Below are 18398 nucleotides of genomic sequence, written 5' to 3' on the forward strand. Positions count from 1 at the left end.
CTAAGAGGTTGCTTCAGAGCGTTACTTAGGTAAACAATCCCAAATCCTCAGCCCATATTTTCCAATCACTGTGTTAACAAAATATCATCATTTTGTACTATTTTAAAAATTATTTTTGTATTTATTTCTTGTATTTTTTGTATTTTATTTTATTTTGTATTATTTTTGTATGAAAATTTCAATGTGACTTATATATCATAAAACTTCTCCCAAGCCGGGCGCGGTGGCTCACGCTTGTAATCCCAGCACTTTGGGAGGCCGAGGCAGGCGGATCACAAGGTCAGGAGATCGAGACCACGGTGAAACCCCGTCTCTACTAAAAATACAAAAAATTAGCCGGGTGTGGTGGCAGGCGCCTGTAGTCCCAGCTACTCGGAGAGGCTGAGGCAGGAGAATGGCGTGAACCCGGGAGGCGGAGCTTGCAGTGAGCCGAGATTGCACCACTGCACTCCAGCCTGGGCGACAGAGCTAGCCTCCGTCTCAAAAAAAAAAAAAAAAACTTCTCCCATAATAAGGGGAAAAGAAATTCTCCACAGTGCAGAGATCTGGAAATGTATGTCACTTAAAGTGTGTGACTATACTTCAGAAACTAAAACTAACAACAATAATGATACTAACAATTAAAGCATTTTCACAATTATCTCACTTAACCCAAGTCATCTACCGTGATTTTAAAACTTTCTTCTGTGACACAGTGTGAAACCTTCACCCAGAAATCTGGAGCCTGGCTCTTAGACAGTAATTTTAAGTCTCTATGCCTAAATTTATTCATCTGTGTAATACTGTCCTTCAAGATATTATAAAGCTTAAATAAGATATAAATCAACGTTTTTCTAAACATTAAAGGTTCCTTCTAGTAGGAGACAGAAAAAACAAAAGGAGAGAAAAGAGTTAAAAAATAAAATAGGCCGGGCGCGGTGGCTCACGCCTGTAATCCTAGCACTTTGGGAGGCTGAGGCAGGCGGATCACAAGGTCAGGAGTTCAAGACCAGCCTGGCCAACATGGTGAAACCCCATCTCTACTAAAAAAATACAGAAAAAATTAGCCAGGCATGGTGGCGTGCACCTGTAATCCCAGCTACTCAGGAGGCTGAGGCAGGAGAATTGCTTGAACCCGGGAGGCAGAGGTTGCAGTGAGGCGAGATCGTGCCGCTGCACCCCAGCCTGGGCAACAGAGCAAGATTCCACCTCAAAATAAAGTAAAATAAAATGAAACATTAAAGGACAAATATATGCCCAGAGCTCATTTATATTCTCATGAATCCCAATAAATTAGTATTATCATCCCTATTTTAACAGATGAGAAACCCAAAGATCAGAAAAACCTTTTCCAAGGTCACACGGTAGAAATTAACTGGCAAAAACTAGGACTGGAGCCCAAAACAGAAGAAATCCAAAGCATAGTCTTTCTATGATATCAATTTTGTACATTAAGTAATATGCACTCTTCACTTGTAACCCTCTGTGCAGTAAGTTTTATAAGTTATTTTCCGCACTAGGATAAATGAAAATTGGTCCTAACTAGCTTCGTATAACCCACAACACTTAGTGACAATTCTGAATTTCGTAAGTACCAGATAGATGTTACCAAAGTTGAAATGTGAATGTTCTCTTTTATTCCTAGCCCAGCCCAGCAAGTAAAGACTTTTGCTTTGTGAAAACAAAAGTCTAATTCCGTCTGAACCAACCACCATCAACCAAGTGTGCTGGTTTTTAACCACCTCTTTAAAACCTAAAACTATGCTCATATGTGACCTGCTTCTTCAGTAGAGTTGGTCTCTATCCTAGGAGAGGAATAAAATCCTGATTCTCCTACCTCCCTGACTATTCCTTCTTTTTTTTTTTTTTTTTTTTTTTTTTTTTTTGAGATGGAGTCTCGCTCTGTAGTCCAGGCTGGAGCGCAGTGGTGCAATCTCGGCTCACTGCAAGCTCTGCCTCCCGGGTCCACGCCATTCTCCTGCCTCAGCCTCCCGAGTAGCTGGGACTACAGGCACCTGCCACCACACCCGGCTAATTTTCTGTATTTTTAGTAGAGACGGGGTTTCACCATTGACAGGATGGTCTCGATCTCCTGAACTTGTGATCCGCCTATCTCGGCCTCCCAAAGTGCTGGGATTACAGGCGTGAGCCACCGTGCCCGGCCGACTATTCCTTCTTAATTTCCTCTGGAGTGAACCACGAGGCGGAGCTTGCAGTGAGCCGAGATCGTGCCACTGCACTCCAGCCTGGACAGCAGAGTGAGACTCCATCTCAAAAAAAAAAAAAAAAAACCCTCGTGTCACCTCCTTTGTCAAATCTCCCAGGTAAACTCAAATAGGGTTTCAGCCTTCCTCTGGCTTCCATAGTATCTCTGTTCTAGCACTTATCACAGTATGATAACTACTTGTTTGCAAGTGTTCCCTTACTAGATGGAATAACCAAGGGCAGGAACCAGATCTCATTCAGAATTCTGGCATCTAACATTCTGTCACCTCCAAGAGAGATTTTAATGACTGTCAGAGAATTGGGGAAATGGAAGGATATATCCTGGTTCTCTTGGCTGCTGCCCACTCTGAACTGTTAGAACCCAGCGTTATTATCTAATGCCTCCTGTTTACTGGCCAGCTATCTGAAAGAACCTTTGGGACATTTAGGAAATAAGGGAGAGCATTTATTTCCATGCTGAATCATCTAATCCTGCCAAGACCATGCTCACTGCCACCACACAGAAAAAAAAATGGTTGCCAAGCACAGTTCTGGAAAACCCATACTTGACTACCATTCCTAATGCAGCTGCACTACACACAGCTCTGCTTCCCTCACACTCCAAATACGTTACTGCCCTTCTCCCCTTGGCCCTAGGGGCAGTTTAGGCAGCTGAAAATTTTAGCTCTTCTTCTGCATATAAAAATCCTGCCTCAGTCTGTAGAATGAGGTGACTACAAATTAACAGCAGCAGAGAGAGATCCAAGTAATGTGACCAGCCAATAAGGGTCTAGAACACCCCACCATCATCAATACCTATTTTCCCATCTCTTTCCAAAACCAATACTTTGCATGATCCTCACAAACTCCTTCCCTTGGTCACTCTTTAGATTCCAGCTCACTCCTCTGCTTAGACAAACTGTTCTCCTATTAAGGTAGTACGGGGATTTCTAAGTCTGGAAAATGCAGGAATTCCATAAGCAAAGTAACAAAGGCCCAGATGCTAAGCCACTCACACTTCCCAGTGAGAATGGTGCAGTGGGGGGAAGAGAGATTGTTCTGCACCGATCATAAGAGCAGACTGCACGACCACCTTATACAACTCGAGGTAATTTACTTTGGGCAACCATTTTTAACTCATTCGTCCCCTCAAGAAAGAGACCTGTGTCTGGGAAGGATTAAGTTCTTACACACCTGATCAAGGTCCTTCAGAGGAAAGCCAAACTGAGTGAGACAGCTAACAAAAAAAACTGAACAAAAGAGGTCTCTCCTGGAACAAGCCCTACTGCCCCCTTCGTTCCCAGCCTCATTTGTTAGCAGTCCAACTTCCTTTCCGCTGGAGGTCACCAGTACTACCATCCAGTGAGGTACTGAGATTTCTTCACCTATTTTGGGCCTTAATTCTGCCGGTTTGAAGCTGTCACAGCCCGGGACGGTCCTAATGTATCTTCTCTCTCTGAAGAGAGCAGTGTTACTCAAAAGCCTGCAAAGGAAACTTAATGCAACCATTCACTGAGCAGCATTTTTTCAATGAAGTTCAGCAGCACAATCTAACTTCTTTGTGATCTGAAATGAACCACATTTCTTAAAAAGAAAGACCACAGGGGGTTGACAGAAAACTTGCTGCGGGCCGGAAAAGCTGGACAATTTACAGGAGCTGATGCAGAGGGAACAAGCAGAAACCCTAGTAGGTCCTTTTTCGCATTTCATCTCTATTTTTTTTCCTGCTGCATTCCCAAGCAGAGTTCCAATGCCACGAGAAAAAAAAGGGGGCGGGGGGAGAGGGGGAGCGTTTTACAGCTTCTTCATTAGTTTCCCTTCACTGGGTAGGTGCTGTAAACAAGTACGCTGGACTCAGTCATAGGGGCTGAAGTTTCCTCTCCTTCAGATAAAAAGAAACTAAGGGCCTAGTCACAAGGGCCCGAGCTAAATAAAATGGGGAAAAGTGCTGCCTGTGTCGTTTCTGGGAAAATCTCCCCGTCTGTGGAAAGCATAACTGCCACCCAAAGCGAAATCCCAGAACCGGATGTTAAAGATCAAGGCAAGGGCCTCCCAAGGCCACGCATCCCTGGCTTCCACTCAGGGGCACCTACAGCAGTTAGGGAAATGCAGTCCACAGGCCCTCTGTCTGTCAAAACTTTCTCCCCATACACCCAAGGCGCAGATTAGGCATTAACTTGCAGAAGCGTCTCGCAAGAGAGCCTTCAGGGCTGAAATCCGAGCTCCAAGGCAAATCTTTATGTGGGAGGAAAAAAACAAATAGACCCCTACCTCCAGCAGGCCCAGACCCCCGGGGAGATGGCGGGGGCGGGGGAAGGCCTCGCCACCAAAAACTGCACACTCACCCACACCGCTGCCCACCCCACCCCAAAGACACCAAGGTGCTTTCCAACCTCGGCTTCCACGCGACTCATCCGAGACAAAAGGGGGCGAGGGAGGGACTCTTCGCGGGCACACAGAGGTCCGAGCCCCTCTGGGAGGAAGCTCGCACCCAGAGCAGAGCGGGTGGTTTCTCCTGCGCCCAACTCCTCCTCCTCCTCCTCCCCAGCAACTCCCCACGGCGGCCGGTCTCCACGCCAGCGCCTCGTCTCGCCTCCTTCCAGCTGGGGCCGGATAATAGGGCAAATCATGTAACTGGCGCTCTTAGCGCGCCGACTGCCCCGGGAGCGGGTTCCGAAGGCTTATCTCAACTCTGTAAATAAACTGGCCCCGAGAAGCAGCAGCTCAGGGCCAAGCCCCGCGCAGTGGGTGCGACCCCGCCCGGCCGCCCCACCTGCAGCGGCCGAGCCGACCGGCTCAGAAGGCCACGCTGCGCCGGCCCGCGGGCCTCAGCGCCGGCCAGTCCCCGGCCCTACCTTTGTAGCGCTCCAGCACATCCTCGTACGCCTGCACGAACTCCTTCTCCTGGCTGCGGTTGGCCGGCTGCTGACCCGGCACGTAGCCGGCCATGGCCGCCCGCACCGCGTTCTCCCCGAGCCCCGGGGGCTGCCGGTTCCAGGCCCGCGCGCTGAGGCGGCGGCGGCGGCGGCGGCCCCAGCCTCGGCCCTTTGTGCGTCTCAGAGACGGCGACTGCGCCCTCGCTCTCCGCCGTCCGCCCGCCTCGCCCGGCCCGGCAGTCGCGCTCCGCTCCTCAGTCCGCTCGCACCCGGCCCGCTCGCGCTCCGCCGGTCCCGGCTCCCGTTTCCGCCTCCTCACCCCTCGGCTCCGCTCCTCCCTCAGCCCGCCCCGGCGCGCCCGCGGCGGCGGGCGGCGGCAGCGGCTCCTCCTGTCAGGAGCGCCAGGCCCGGCCCGTTCCCCGCCCCCTCTCCCCGCCGCCTCCGGGGCCCGGCGAGTCCTCGACCCCAGGCTGCGGCCGGCTGGGCCCGGGCTGCCCACACGGGTCCCCCAGGGGCTGCCGACCCCCGCCCGGCCCGGACTGGGGCCCGAGCCGAGGGGCGCGAGAGGCCGGCCCACGCGGGAGTCCCGCTGGGTAGGAGGCCCCGCGCGTCAGGATGAAAGGCTGGGCCGGCCGAACGACAGGGAGACTCGGGCAGGCTCCACAGGGCGGGCGGGAGCCCCAGTCAGCGCTGACCTACGCCGCCGGGAGCGGGACAAAGGAGGGAGTCCCCTGGCTGGAGAGAAACCCAGCGGGGCCTGTGCGGCTGCTGGAGAAGGACCTGGAGAAACTGAAGGGAAAGCAGAGGGCAAAAGACCACGATGCCTCAGATCCCAGGGCTAGACGCGGTCAGAACGAGGACAAGGGCAAGATCCAGACAGGGCTGCAGTGTGGGGCCGGAGGACACTGAGCCCACAAAGAAGCCCGGGAACAAAGGGTTTTCCAGAAACAAGAAGCTGAACGAGAAGTGACGGGGCAGATCCAGCACCATGAAGTCAACCAGGCCAAGGAGCCAGAGCCTGAGAAATGACAAGCCAGGGGAGGCACGAAAACGGGATTCTGACTGCACTATGGGGTGAATAAGAGGAGAGACAGGGAGACATAAATCTGTGGGGGGATAGACCCTCCAGGATTATTAAACTGTGACAGCCATCTGAACAGAGAGACAGAGATCAAAAGGGAGAAATGTGGGAACCTGAGACGGAACCAGGACCGTTAGGGAACAAAGAAAGGACTCTGGAGCATAGCTGGTCAGGGAAGAAAAGGGGAAGCCAATTATTCTTTGTCATCAGGGGAAAGGAAAGAGTAAAGAAAGGAAACTGGAAATGGGTAGGGATGTATTGGGGGCCATTTTGAGGACAGAGCTCCCAACATCATTTGATCCAACATTCGGTTGTGTATCATAGAATCCCAATATTCATGGAGTGCGCTGGAGCCATGAGCAGTGAATGAAGAACTCTGGTCAATGTAGGTGACACGTTGTGCCCGCCACCCCCCATTCAGCAGTTATCCTCCCCTGTTAACTTGATTTTTCAGGAGGTCTGGAGAGGTGGTTGTGAGTAAGAAGTTACACTGGCTGATCTCACAATAAGGGCACATTAGCAAGTAAAAAAAGAATTCATGCAACACTGAGCAACCAAAATTGGGACTTGGGCTTCCATTCCAGTTCCCATTCTCAAGAGTTTGAAGGAGAAACTTCTTAACCCCAGGCTAGGGAAGGTGTCTTTGTACCTTGTGAGTAGTGCCAGGTATTTTGGTCAACGCTCAGCACATTCGTAACAAGAAAAAAAAAAAATGACGCTTTTCGCTAATAGGTGCACGCTGGTTGTTTCCACACCACACCCTGATCAGAAATCAGCTGAGCAAGTCATTAATCATATCTTTTCCCATCAAGTTTTGCTGGCCTGCCCAAGTTGTGGGCATGAAGATCATGCAGGGAAGGGCCTGAAAGAGGACAGGGAGGATCCTTAGACAAATGCTCATTTCCTTCCAGTTTAATCCTTCGTGCTAAAACAAACAAACAAAAAAAACTAGTTCTCAGTTTGGTGTCAGCTGCTAATGAGCTCAGTTTACAAAAAGAAGGGGAATAAGTTTGAAGTATATGTATTTTTCAGTAAAAGGCTTTTAGTGGAAAATGCAGGATGAGTTGCTAATTGATGGCACAAGCACATTTTTCGTAAACAGCAGAGAATATAGAAATGCTAACTCTGGGGATCTTGACTGTGTCAGTGCTGAGTCATCTGCATTTCCCATATTATTTTATACCAGCAGGGCTAAGAAGGCCCAGACAGAAATCACGCATACAAACACCTCCACACAGACATCTTGCCCCCACACAGACATCTGCCTCCTTATGTCCATTACACTACGTAGAAAAGTCCCTCCATTCCCTCCTGGGGCTGCTACACGCGCCACTTTGTGAGCAGGTTCCTCAAGATGTGTGACTGATGCTTACCAAAGGTGAAGAAAGAACAGGGGCAAAAAGGGGAAGAGTCCGCTGTGAGAATCAGAGAAGACCTGGGTGGGTTTCGGGGAGAAGGCAAGGGGTTGAGATTCCTTTTAAGAAATACAGAAATCAAAGAAGAAACTTCTGCTTTGGGTTGTGGCTAGAGGGCTTCTCTTAAGACTCAAATTGCTTTCTTGACAAAATTTGCATTTAAATGCTCCCAGGAGATTTTGAAATAATGCATTCTTTTAATGAATGGAAAGTGGGGAAGTCCACATGTTTGGCTGATGTTCCTGTTTTATACAGAGAAAATTTTACAAGGCTAGAGGAACAAAGCGGCTGCCAGGGGGGATGGGAAGAAGGAAGTCTATGAAGGGGAGGTTTTTCGCTTCTTTCAAGCAACAGTATAAATTTATATCCAGACCACACAGTCGCAAAAGCTCTGAGCCTTTCTCCTTTTGGTCTTTGATTTTCTTTTGCTCCTGATGGGTGAGACTGCTGCTGCATTTCTAAGAAGGCTGCAATGGAGGAAGCAGAAGGATGTACTCGGAAGGGCATCTAGTGGAGGAGAAGAGTAATACAAGGAAATTAAAGCCCTTTATCCTTGGTGTCCTCCCAATTAAAGCCTAATCAAATGCCCCTATCCCTAAAGCCCTGCCACTTTCTATTTCTTTCAGCGCCTCTAATGTGTTACCTCGCCTCAGGGCCATCCAACCGACTTTCCTCCCAGACTATAACCCTTCATCACTCTCCTTTGGCCTGGCTCACTCCTACCCATGCTTCTGCTGAAACTCCCCAGGGGAAAGCCTTCCTTGACGCCCCCTCCTCCAATTAATAGGTCCTCCTCTACCCTTTGGTAATACTCATCACACTTGAAGTTATGGTACAGTGTCTTTCATCCTTACTAAATCGTAAGCTCCCTGAGGGCTGGGACTGTTTGTCGTCTAATTCACCACAGGATCCTTAGCACCTAGCAAATGATCTGGCACATATAGGGCACTCATTAACTATTTCTCCTTCCTTGCTCTTTCTTTCTTTGTTTCTTTTTTTTTTTTTTTTTTTTTTTGAGACGGAGTCTCACTGTCGCCCAGGCTGGAATGCAGTGGTTCGATCTTGGCTCACTGCAGGCTCCGCCCCCGGGGGTTCACGTCATTCTCCTGCCTCAGCCTCCCGAGTAGCTGGGACTACAGGCGCCTGCCACCTCGCCCGGCTAATTTTTTGTATTCTTAGTAGAGACGGGGTTTCACTGTGTTAGCCAGGATGGTCTCGATCTCCTGACCTCGTGAACCACCCACCTTGGCCTCCCGAAGTGCTGGGATTACAGGAGTGAGCCACCGCACCCAGCCAACTATTTCTTTAATGCTATGCATAGTGGCTGATGACACCTGTAATCCCAACACTTTGGGAGGCTGGGGCCAGAGGATTGCTTGAGCCCAGGAGTTCACAACCAGCCTGGGCAATATGGCAAAATTCGGTCTCTAAAAATATACATATACACACACACATTTGTATATTGGTTTAATTTTTTTTTTTTTTTTTTTTTGAGATAGAGTCTCGCTCTGTCACCCAGGCTGGAGTGCAATGGCGTGATCTCGGCTCACAGCAACCTCCACCTCCTGGGTTCAAGTGATTCTCCTGCCTCAGCCTCTCAAGTAGCTGGGATTACAGGCGCCCGCCACCACGCCCAGCTAATTTTTGTATTTTTAGTAGAGATGGGGTTTCACCTTGTTGGCCAGGCCAGTCTTGAAGTCCTGACCTCAGGTAATCCGCCCACCTCGACTTCCCAAAGTCCTGGGATTACAGGCGTGAGCCACCACACCTGGCCAACTATTTCTTTAATGCTATGCATGGTGGCTCACACCTGTAATTCCAACACTTTGGGAGGCCGAGGCAGGAGGATCGCTTGAGCCCAGGAGTTCAAGACCAGCCTGGGTAACATGGCAAAATTCGGTCTCTAAAAATATACATATACATACACACACACACACACACACGTTTGTATATTTGTTTACTTTTCTTTTATTTATTTATTTATTTATTTATTTATTTATTTGCGATGGAGTCTCACTCTGTCACCCGGGCTAGAGTGCAATGGCGCAATCTGGGCTCACTGCAACCTCCACCTCCCGAGTTCAAGCGATTCTCCTGCCTCAGCCTCTCTAGTAGCTGAGATTACAGGCACCCGCCACCACCCCCCGGCTAATTTTTGTATTTTTAGTAGAGATGGGGTTTCGCCTTGTTGGCCAGGCTAGTCTCAAACTCCTGACCTCAGGTAATCCGCCCACCTCAGCCTCCCAAAGTTCTGGGATTACAGGCGTGAGCCACCGCACCCAGCCTAAATTTTTGATTAAACGCATGAATGAGTGAACCAGATGATCCTAAAATACTTGGCTGTCTGTCACTACTGACTAGCTGGAAGGCTAGAGTATTTAAGGAGAGAGTATGTTTGTCTCACAGCATCCCTTATCTAAGCCTGGAATTCCAAGTCTTCCATATTTAGACATCTATCTTCCTTTTCAGGCTGATCTCCTATGACACCCTTGTGTGTACCTCCTTTCCCTATAATCAGACTCCGAGGCTTTGCCTAGAATGTCCCATCCCCCAACTCCACCTACTGAAATCTACCTTGAAAGTTCACCCCAAATGACATGAAATTTTTTTTCTATTTATTTATTTAGAGGCAGCGTCTTACTCTATTACCCAGGCTGGAGTGCAGTGGCACAATCTCGGCCCACTGACACCTCTGCCTCTTAGGCTCAAGCAATCTTCCTGCCTCAGCGTGCCCACCAACTAACACACCAGCAGCTAGGACTACAGGCAGGTGCCACCACGCCCAGATAATTTTTGTACTGTTTGTAGAGACAGGATTTCACCGTGCTGTCCAGGCTGGTCTCGAACTCTTGGGCTCAAGTAGTCGGCCTGCCTCAGGCTCCCAAAGTGCTGGGATTACAGGTGTGAACCTCCGTGCCCGGCTTTTTAAAAAAAATTTTTATAGAGACAGGGTCTCACTATGTTGGTCTTGAACTCCAGGTACATGTACTGTGGATGTCTGTATCACTGCCTCCTTAACCTCCTACTTCATAGGTTCTTGAGGGCAAAGACATCTATTTCATCTTTCCTCATCATTGGGCCTAACACAATACTTTGCACATAGTAGATGTTCAATAAATACTTGCTGAAGGAATGGATGCCTCACTGAACTCTTATGGGGGTTGGGGGAGGGAGCCAGATCTGATTCAAGACAGTTGAGAATCCAACTCAGTGTCCACTCAGTGGTCAAGGGCTGAGGGCACTTCATGTGTAGGGAGGAAAAAGGGAAGTACAAAATTATTTCTCCTTCTGCTAGTGCTCCTTCCTCAACCTCTAGAAAGTTTATTCCCAGCTCTTCTTCACCTTTGGTTCATGCTGCATTATTTTATGTGTTAATTGATGCTTTATAAAGAAATTCTTAGGCCAGGCGCGGTGGCTCATGCCTGTAATCCCAGCACTTTGGGAGGCCGGGGTGGGCAGATCACCTGAGGTCAGGAGTTCGAGGCCAGCCTGACCAATATGGTGAAATCGCGTCTCTACTAAAAATACAAAAAATTAGCCGGGCGTGATGGTGGGCACCTGTAATCCCAGCTACTTGGGAGGCTGAGGCAGGAGAATCGCTTGAACCCAGGAGGCAGAGGTTGCAGTGAGCCTAGATCGTGCCGTTGCATTCCAGCCTGGGCAACAAGAGCGAAACTCCGTCTCAAAAAAAAGAAAAAAAAGAAATTATGCCGGGCGCGGTGGCTCACGCTTGTAATCCCAGCACTTTGGGAGGCCGAGGCGGGCGGATCACGAGGTCAGGAGATCGAGACCGCGGTGAAACCCCGTCTCTACTAAAAATACAAAAAATTAGCCGGGCGTGGTGGCGGGCGCCTGTAGTCCCAGCTACTCGGAGAGGCTGAGGCAGGAGAATGGCGTGAACCCGGGAGGCAGAGCTTGCAGTGAGCCGAGACTGCGCCACTGCACTCCAGCCTGGGCGACAGAGCGAGACTCCGTCTCAAAAAAAAAAAAAAAAAAAAAAAAGAAATTATTTGCTAGTAGTGAGTGTGTGTGTGCACACATGCACATATTCTCTCCATTCCTCCTTGCAAGGGTAGCTGTCTGCTGTGCCTTTTATATTCCCCAATAGTAGCTGATGCCAGGCACCGAAGGGGCAGCCCCAGGCATTATCCTTTGACCAGCTCTTGGAAGAAAATTACCTAGTTCTAGACTCAGAAGTGAAGCTCCATCAGCCTCTTGGGCACCAGCCATAGCTCCCTTTCTGCCCAGCTCCTAGAAACCCTTTCTAAGCTTTGCCTCAAGTTCCCAAATCCACTCTGGGGTAAGAAGCCTTTGCCTGCTCTCATGCTGCCCTCTTCTGTTCAGAAAGTGCAACATCTCAATTTAAGAGGCCTGGAGGGTGCCAGCCACCCAGGAAGACAAGATCCCTGCCACCAGCAGCCCATCACCATAGCAACCCTCAAAATGGTTATTCAGCCATCTGGGTTACCATAGCAACTGGCCAAGTCGCTCCACCTCAGCCTTTCCTTAGGCCCCTCCCATGGCTTGTCAGAGCCAATTCCAAATAATCTCCAGTGCTTCTTGGGAGAAATGAGCAGAGGCTGGACCCCTGACAGGCAGCTATCCCAAAGGGGCGTGGAAGGCCTCACCGCATCGGCTTCCCAAGGCACAGTAGAGATAATGGGTGTTAAGGCACTCTGTGAACCTTGAAGTGCTATACAGATGTTAGCTGTTATTAAACTACTGTTCCTTGTAATGGGGGAGGCAGTGGGTTGCCCTAGGCAGAGCCAGCACCATTCCAAGCTTGGCCCCTTACTGGCTGGGAGACCTTGAGCAAGTTACCAAACTCTCTGGGTTTCTGCTTCCTCTGCTGTAGCACATCTGCCTCCTAAAGTTGTTTTGAGGATTAGGTCAAATACAGCATGTAAGATGCTGAGGGCCAAGGCTGGTATTCGGAACCTAACAATAGTAGTTATAAAAGGTATTGGCCCCTCTGCTGTCTCCCAGCTTGTCAGTAAAACTGTTTTTATCTTCACTCTTGAAGGAATCAGGCTAATGTGAGCCCTGCTGAACCATACCCAATCTCCCTTCCTGCTCTGAGGCAGGACAGGGTCTTACCCTGTGTGGGTCCTCTGAGGCAGTCTATACTCTTTGGGGAATTGGGAGGTTCCCCAAACTGTGAGGTGTGGCTTTTTTTAATCTATGAAACTTCTCTTAACTTGAAGCCACAGATCCCCATCCAACACCACCTCAAGGTAGAAACCTCTAAAGGGGCACTAACAGGCAGCCTGGAAAGAACACAAATCACTGAGGCCGGGAGAGGCCCTGGAGAGTGGCGGCCAATGCTCTCAGTTGAGATCAGAGTCACGTGAAGCAGTTCACCAGCATCAGGGCAGTCCTGGGGCACAGGCCCCTATAACAAAAACGGAACTCATTCCCTCAATGAGTATTTTTTTTTTTTTTTTTTTTTTTGAGACAGGGTTTCACTTTGTCACCCAGGCTAGAGTGCAGTGGCATGAACATGGCTCACCGTTGCCTCAACCTCCCGGGCTCAAGTGATCTTCTAGCCTCAGTCCCCCAAATAGCTTGTACTACAGGTGTACACCACCACGCCCAGCTAATTTTTGTATTTTTTGTAGAGATGGGGTTTCGCCATGTAACCCAGGCCAATGTTGAACCCCTGAGCTCAAGTGATCCACCCACCTTGGCCTCCTAAAGTTCTGGGGTTAGAGGCATGAGCCACTGTGCCATCCTCCCGCCATGATGTTAAGGACCTGAATCCTATTGCAACTTGACTTCAGTCTGTCAAGATTGAATCCTTGAAACTCATTTTTTGGATATTTAGTTTAATTATACTGGCAGAACAGAACCAGCTTTGCTCTAGCCTACCTCTGTGTGTTCTGGGAGTAGAGCCTGAACCTCAAGCTGGAAGGACCAGAGGATCAGCCAAGCAACACTAGGAGGGACACCCTGCCCCTGGAGCCTGAAGATCTGGGTGTTAGAATCCCTCATGAAGAGGCCGGGCCGGGTGGCTCACACCTGTAATCCCAGCACTTTGGGAGGCTGAGGCGGGTGGATCACCTGAGGTCAGGAGTTCAAGACTAGCCTGGCCAACATGGTGAAACCCCGTCTCTACTATAAATACAAAAATTAGCCGGGCGTGGTGGCGGGCACCTGTAATCCCAGCTACTCAGGAGGCCAAGGCAGGAGAATTACTTAAACCCGGGAGGCAGAGGTTGCAGTGAGCTGAGATCATACCACTGCACTCCAGCCTGGGTGACAGAGCAAGACTCTATCTCAAAAAAAAAAAAAATCAGAAAGTTCCAGTAATCACATACTTTTACTTTCCTCAGTTTTTGTTTTTGAGACAGAGTTTTGCTCCGTTGCCCAGGCTGCAGTGCAGTGGCACAATTGTAGCTCACTGCTCTGTTGCCCAGGCTGGAGTGCCGTGGCGCAGTCTCGATTCACTGCAACCTCTACCTCCCGGTTCAAGTGATTCTCCTGCCTCAGCCTTCCGAGTAGCTGGGATTACAGGCGTGAGCCACCGCACCCAGCTACCGGAACTTTCTTATACATAACTGGGGAGGGAGACGTGGGGTTGCAATATATGGGTTTTTTCATCCACAGTTCCTGGCTCATAACTTCTATAGCCCTTGTCATAGTTTTCTGCTGTAATGTTGCGGCACCGTAGACCTCAAAAGCAAATCAAGTCTTAGAAAACAGAATCTTTCTGACCTTCTGCCCTCCTTTCACCTGTTCCTTTTTCCTACCAAAGCAGGACTCAATCTTTCCTGCAATTTTTTTTTTTTTTTTTTTGAGACAGGGTCTCACTGTGTCACCCAGGCTGGATGATGATGATCACAGCTGCAGCGGTGCGATCATGGGTCACTGCAGCCTCAATCTCCCTGGCTCAAATGATCCTCCCACCTCAGCCTCCTGAGTGGCTGGGTCCACAGGTATGTGCCACTACGCCTGGATTATTTTTCGATTTTCTGTAGAGACAAGGTCTCACTATGTCGCCCAGGCAGGTCTTGATATCCCAGACTCAAGTGATTCTCCTGCCTTGGCCTCCCAAAGTGTTAGGATTACAGGCATGTGCCATTGCACCCAGCCATTTTTTTTTTTTTTTTTTTTTTTTGAGACAGCGTCTCACTCTGTTGCCTACACTAGAGTGTAGTGGTACAATCATAGTTCACTGCAGCCATGACCTCCTGGGCTCAAGGGATCCTCCTGTCTCAGCCCCCCGAGTAGTTGGGACTACAGGCATGCACCACCACACCTAATTTTTTTTTTTTTGTGGAGATGGTGGTCTCACTATGTTGCTCAGGCTGGTCTTGAACTTCTGGTGTCAAGTGATCCACCTTCCTCAGCCTCCCAAAGTGCTGGGATTATATGTGTGAGCCACCACTCTCAGCCTTCCCCAACGTTTCTTTTTTTTTTTTTTTTGAGACGGAGTCTCACTCTGTCACCAGGCGCGATCTCAGCTCACTGCAACCTCCTCCTCCTGGGTTCAAGTGATTCTCCTGCCTCAGCCTCCTGAGTAGCTGGGACTACAGGCGCGCACCACCATGACTAGTTAATTTTTTTGTATTTTTAGTAGAGACGGGGTTTCACCATGTTGGCCAGGATGGTCTCGATCTGTTGACCTCGTGATCCGCCCGCCTTGGCCTCCCAAAGTGCTGGGATTACAGGCGTGAGCCACCGCGCCCAGCCGCCTTCCCCCACATTTCTGACTGTAATCATGAGACTCCTATTTCAGGAGTCTTGCCCCATACCCTGGGGGAAGGAATACTGCACAGAAAATTCGAGAAGCTGAACAGCCAGGCTTTGCTGGGTTTCCACACTGTTAGTGTTAGACCATACCCTTTATGCCCAAACACATTTCTACATGTTTGTCAATCACGCCTACCCAAGGAAGTCTCCATGAAAGGCCTAAGATTCAGGGAGCTTCCAGGATAACAACTCGTGAAGATTCCTGAAGGGTGGCATACAAGGGAGGGCATGGAAGCTCCACATTCCTTCTTCCATACCTCGCCCTTGCCCTCTGCATCTCTTCACCTGTATCCTCTGTGTGTTTTGTGGTTTTTGTTTTGTTTGTTTTGAGATCCGGTCTCACTCTGTAGCCCAGAGTAGAGTGCAGTGCACAATCTCAGCTCCCTGCAGCCTCGACTTCCCGGGCTCAAGCAATCCTCCCACCTCAGCATCCTGAGTAGCTGGTATTACAAGCGTGTACCACCATGCCTGGCTAATTTCTTTCTTTTTTCTTTTTTTTGGAGACAAAATTTCACTCTTGTTGCCCAGGCTGAAGTGCAATGGCGGGAGCTCAGTTCACCGCAACCTCCACCTCCCGGGTTCTAGCGATTCTCCTGCCTGGCTAATTTTGTTTTATTTTTTGTAGAGACAGGGTCTCACTACATTACCCAGGCTGGTCTCGAACTCCTGGCTTCAAGCGAGCCTCCCACCTTGGCTTCTCAAAATGCTGGGATTACATGTATGAGTCACTGCACCCAGCCAGCACCCAATTTATAGCCAGTCAGTCAGAAGCACAGGTGAAAACAATCTGGGTCTTGTTATTGGCATTAGAAGTGGAGTGGGGCGGGGCTGGGCACGGTGGCTCATGCCTGTAATCCCAGCACCTTGGGAGGCCGAGGCGGGTGGACCACCTGAGGTCAGGAGTTCAAGACCAGCCTGGCCAACACGGTGAAACCCTGTCTCTACTACAAATACAAAAATTAGCCGGGTGTGGTGGCGCATGCCAGTAATCCTAGCTACTCAGGAGGCTGAGACAGGAGAACCCGGGAGGCAGAGATTGCAGTGAGCCAAGATCACACCACTGCACTCCAGCCTGGGCAAAAGAGCGAGACTCTGTCTCAAAAAAAAGAAAAGAATCCCTCGGCCGGGCGCAATGGCTCACACCTGTAATCCCAGCACTTTGGGAGGCCAACGTGGGCAGATCACAAGGTCAAGAGATTAAGACCATCCTGGCCAATATGATGAAACCCCGTGTCTACTAAAAATACAAAAATTAGCTAGGCGTGATGGCGCATGCCTGTAGTCCCAGCTACTTGGGAGGCTGAGGCAGGAGAATCACTTGAACCCAGCAGGCAGAAGTTGCAGTGAGCCAAGATCGCGCCACTGCATTCCATCCTGGTGACAGAGCAAGACTCCGTCTCAAAAAAAAAAAAAAAAAAAAAATTAGCCAGGCATGGTGGCGCGCACATGTAATTCCAGCTACTCAGAAGGCTGAGGCAGGAGAATCCCTTGAACCCAGGAGGCGGAGGTTGCAGTGAGCAGAGACTGCACCATTGCACTCCAGCCTGGGCAACAAGAGCAAGACATCATCTCAAAAAAAAAAAAAAAAAAAAAAAAAGAAGTGGAATGGGGGAATGTCTTGGGGACTGAACCCTCAAACTGTGAGATCTGATGCTATTTCCAGGTAGACAGTGTTGTAACTGAACTGGAGGACACCCCGCTGGTGTCCACTGCAGAACTATTGTTTAACTTGCTGGCGGGGAGAAGTCCCCACATATCTTGGGGTCACAGAAGTCTTCTGTGTTGATTGTTGAGTAAGAGAATAGAAAAACAGGAACTGGCCAGGCACGGTGGCTCACACCTGTAATCCCAGCACTTTTGGAGGCCCAGGCGGGTGGATCACGAGGTCAGGAGTTCAAGACCAGCCTGGCCAAGATGGTGAAGCCCCGTCTCTACTAAAAAATACAAAAAAATTAGCCGGGCGTGGTGTCAGGCACCTGTAATCCCAGTTACTCGGGGGGCTGAGGCAGAGAATTGCTTGAACCCAGGAGGCGGAGGTTGCAGTGAGCTGAGATGGCACCACAGCACTCCAGCCTGGGTGAGACTCCATCTCAAAAAAAAAAAAAAAAGAAAAAACAGGAACTGTGTTTTTTCCACTGACAGCGGTGTATGAATGAAATAAAATTGGCCATGAATTGATCATTCTTGTTTCTGGGTGATGGGGGTTCACTGTACTATTCTCACTACTTTAGTATGTTTGAAATATCCTGAAAAGTGCCAGGGCTTTGGAGTTAGGCAGACGAGAAACTCAGTACTTGAGTAACTCCAAAGGGCATATTGTACATGTTGAGGGCCAGGGGGCGCCATACACATTAAGTAATGCCGAATCCCAGCTCCATTATTTGCTCAGTGTATAACCTCAGACAAGTTACTTAACATTTCTGTTGAGAATAGCAACTACTTCCCAGGGTTCTATGAGGATTAAATGATGTACGTAAAATGCCTGGCACACATCTAGGACTCTACACAGTGGCTTTACCAGCTATTATTCACCGGAAGAACCCAGCTGGCACCAGCTCTCAGGTGCTCCTAGAGTCCAGAGTTCACTCCCCAAACCACCATCTAGATTCTTTTGTTCTAATTCTCACCAGCTGTTCTCTCTTCATTTTCCTTCTTTCCTTCCTACTAAAGCCAAAGAAAGGAGAGCAAGAATAGACGCAAACCACCGGGAAGTGCCCTGTCTCTTCAGGTTGTCCTGGCTAATTCCTATTTCTTTTCCCTGCCCCAGAAGAAATGCTATCATTGCTGTAAGCCAGGGAGGGGCAGAAGTAGAAGTCCCTTCCCTTCCAGAACTTCCTCAAAACTCTTTGGACTTGCAATGTAGCTCAGTTCATGCTGCATTCTTTTTTTTTTTTTTTTTTTTCTTTTTTTTTTTTTTGAGACGGAGTCTCGCTCTGTCGCCCAGGCTGGAGTGCAGTGGCGCAATCTCAGCTCACTGCAAGCTCCGCCTCCCGGGTTCACGCCATTCTCCTGCCTCAGCCTCTCCGAGTAGCTGGGACTACAGGCGCCCGCCACCATGCCCGGCTAATTTTTTGTATTTTTAGTAGAGAC

General features: G+C 49.4%; 1 protein-coding gene across 5 annotated transcripts in view; it reads right to left on the bottom strand.

Moving 5' to 3' along the window:
* Positions 1-18398, bottom strand: part of MACF1 (microtubule actin crosslinking factor 1) — a 408649-nt gene that overhangs the window by 379818 nt on the left and 10433 nt on the right. The window contains exon 1 of one of the 5 annotated variants that reach the window (XM_055255181.2): positions 5040-5667. The exons of the other annotated variants lie outside the window; for them this stretch is intronic. Coding sequence (XP_055111156.1) covers positions 5040-5133 — 94 coding nt within the window. The 5' untranslated portion in view covers positions 5134-5667. Of the gene's footprint in view, positions 1-5039; positions 5668-18398 lie in introns of those variants that run through there. 5 annotated transcript variants of the gene reach the window in all.

This window comes from Symphalangus syndactylus, chromosome 12, assembly GCF_028878055.3.
Source record: "Symphalangus syndactylus isolate Jambi chromosome 12, NHGRI_mSymSyn1-v2.1_pri, whole genome shotgun sequence".
Lineage (NCBI taxonomy): Eukaryota > Metazoa > Chordata > Mammalia > Primates > Hylobatidae > Symphalangus > Symphalangus syndactylus.